The following is a 2,064-nucleotide window of genomic DNA, read 5'->3' as shown; positions in this document are numbered from 1 at the left end:
AAAAAAAAAAAAAAAGCAATAAACAAAACAAAACAAAAAACATGATTAAAAAATGGGCAAAGGATCTGAATAGACACTTTCCAAAAAAAGACATACAAATGGCCAGCAGGTATATGAAAAGGCACTCAATACCACTAATCATCAAGGAAATGCAAATAAAACCACAAAGAGCGATTACCTCACACCTGTTAGGATGGCTATTACCAAAAAGACAGCATGTGCCGGGCACGATGGCTCATGCCTATAATCCCAGCGCTTTGAGATGCCAAGACAGGTAGATCACCTGAGGTCAGGTGTTCAAGACTAGCCCAGTCAACATGGTGAAACCCTTTCTCTACTAAAAATACAAAAGATTAGCTGGGCGTGTTGGCAGGGGCCTGTAATCCCAGCTACTGGGAGACCGAGTGGGAGAATCACTTGAACCTTGAACCCAGGAGGCAGAGGTTGCAGTGAGCCAAGATGGCGCTATTGCACTCCAGCCTGGGCGCCACAGAGTGAGACTCCGTCTCAAAAAACAAAAAACAAAAAACAAAAAACAAAAAACAAAAAACCCAGCATGTAACAAGTGTTGGCAAGGGTGTGGAGAGAAGGCAACTCTTGCACACTGTTGGTGGGAATGTAAATGGAAAACAGTATGGACGTTCCTCAAAAAGTTAAGCATAGAATTACTATATGAACTAACAATACCACTCCTAGGTATATATCCAAAGGAAATGAAACCAGGATCTCAAAGATAAATTTGCAAAACAATGTTCACTGTAGCATTATTCACTATAGCCAAGATATGGAATGTCCACAGACAGATGAATGAGAAAATGTGTATTTCAACAAATATGCACAAGCTGCACAGAACATAAAATAAAAAGTTATTTTAAGACCTCAAAAGCAAAGGGGAAAAAAACAGCCCTAGAATCTACTGTGTCCAACCATGAGCACAGACTCAACCACAAGACTTGAGACCCTGCCAATCCGCCGTGGGTCTGCTGTTCTTGGTGCAGAAGATGCCATCTGAGGATCAAATGCCATGTTGACACTGACCAAAGTGGGGCAGTCAGTCCACCCACCAGTGTGCAGAGGCCAGGTAGTCACCAACACCAGTGACCAATGTCAGTTCATTCTCTAGGTCCTTTCAAGAATCCTAACTTTTGGAAAACCTTGCCCGGAAATATCAAGTGTTGGTATTGTATTTACCTGATGTTCACAGTGTTTGCAGACCATATTACTAGTGAGTCTTCCATGAAAAGGATGTTGAGACTTCCAGTGATTGGATGTGGGGTGAGGTGACCCTGGAATGCAAAAATTCTTTTGATATGTCACTTTTAGCTCTTTGGCACCACACTCAACATTCACTTTCCTTTCTAGTATGTGGTAGAAACCCCCTCTGGAGAAAAAAAGTTCTTGAAAAGCACATTGAAATAGCTTCCCTCATTGACTTTCATCCAAAAGACATCCCATTCCTTCGTAGGAGAATTTACACAGATCTATCTTTACATGTGGTTTCTGTATAACGGGTAGAGCCACATTTAAAACGGAATTTATGTTTAATAATGTCTTTTTACAAACATACTCTTAAAATGTTTGAGATGTCAAAAGAAGGAAACCACCAGTGAACATTCCATAAAGTGAGATAAAAATCTGAAATAATCAGAATAAGAAAGTTCTGAATAACTGGGTCTTTCTTTGGCTAAAATGGGGGTTAGCGGAAAGAACACAGTGAAAAACCTGGGCTCTGGAGTCAGGCAGCCCAGGGATCAGTTCTGGCTCTGCTTCTTACTTGCTACCTGACCTGAGAATGCCTTTAATCTCTGCAAGCCTCAGTTTGCAGAAAATTGGGATAGTTATTATCCCATTATCTCCAGTATCATCAACTTTGTAGAGTTGTTTAACGAAGCTTAAATGAGATAATGCAATGCCTGGCAAATAGCATGGGCTCAGAAAATATTTATTCCTATTACTACACAGAGGAATTGATATGCTAATTGTATTGTTTAAGTCTTAAGAAAACAATTTCGGCCGGGCGCGGTGGCTCAAGCCTGTAATCCCAGCACTTTGGGAGGCCGAGGC

At 41.0% G+C, this 2,064-nt stretch overlaps 1 protein-coding gene across 2 annotated transcripts in view; it reads right to left on the bottom strand.

Moving 5' to 3' along the window:
* Positions 1-2,064, bottom strand: part of USP30 (ubiquitin specific peptidase 30) — a 34,702-nt gene that overhangs the window by 11,782 nt on the left and 20,856 nt on the right. For both annotated transcript variants that reach the window (XM_017541421.2, XM_017541428.2), the window contains exon 7: positions 1,192-1,286. In XM_017541421.2, coding sequence (XP_017396910.1) covers positions 1,192-1,286 — 95 coding nt within the window. The remainder of the gene's footprint in view (positions 1-1,191; positions 1,287-2,064) is intronic.

This window comes from Cebus imitator, unplaced genomic scaffold (genome assembly GCF_001604975.1).
Source record: "Cebus imitator isolate Cc_AM_T3 unplaced genomic scaffold, Cebus_imitator-1.0 Scaffold8, whole genome shotgun sequence".
NCBI lineage: Eukaryota > Metazoa > Chordata > Mammalia > Primates > Cebidae > Cebus > Cebus imitator.
The sequence above is the reverse complement of the archived record's forward strand: the minus strand, read 5'-3'. Positions and strand labels throughout refer to the sequence as shown.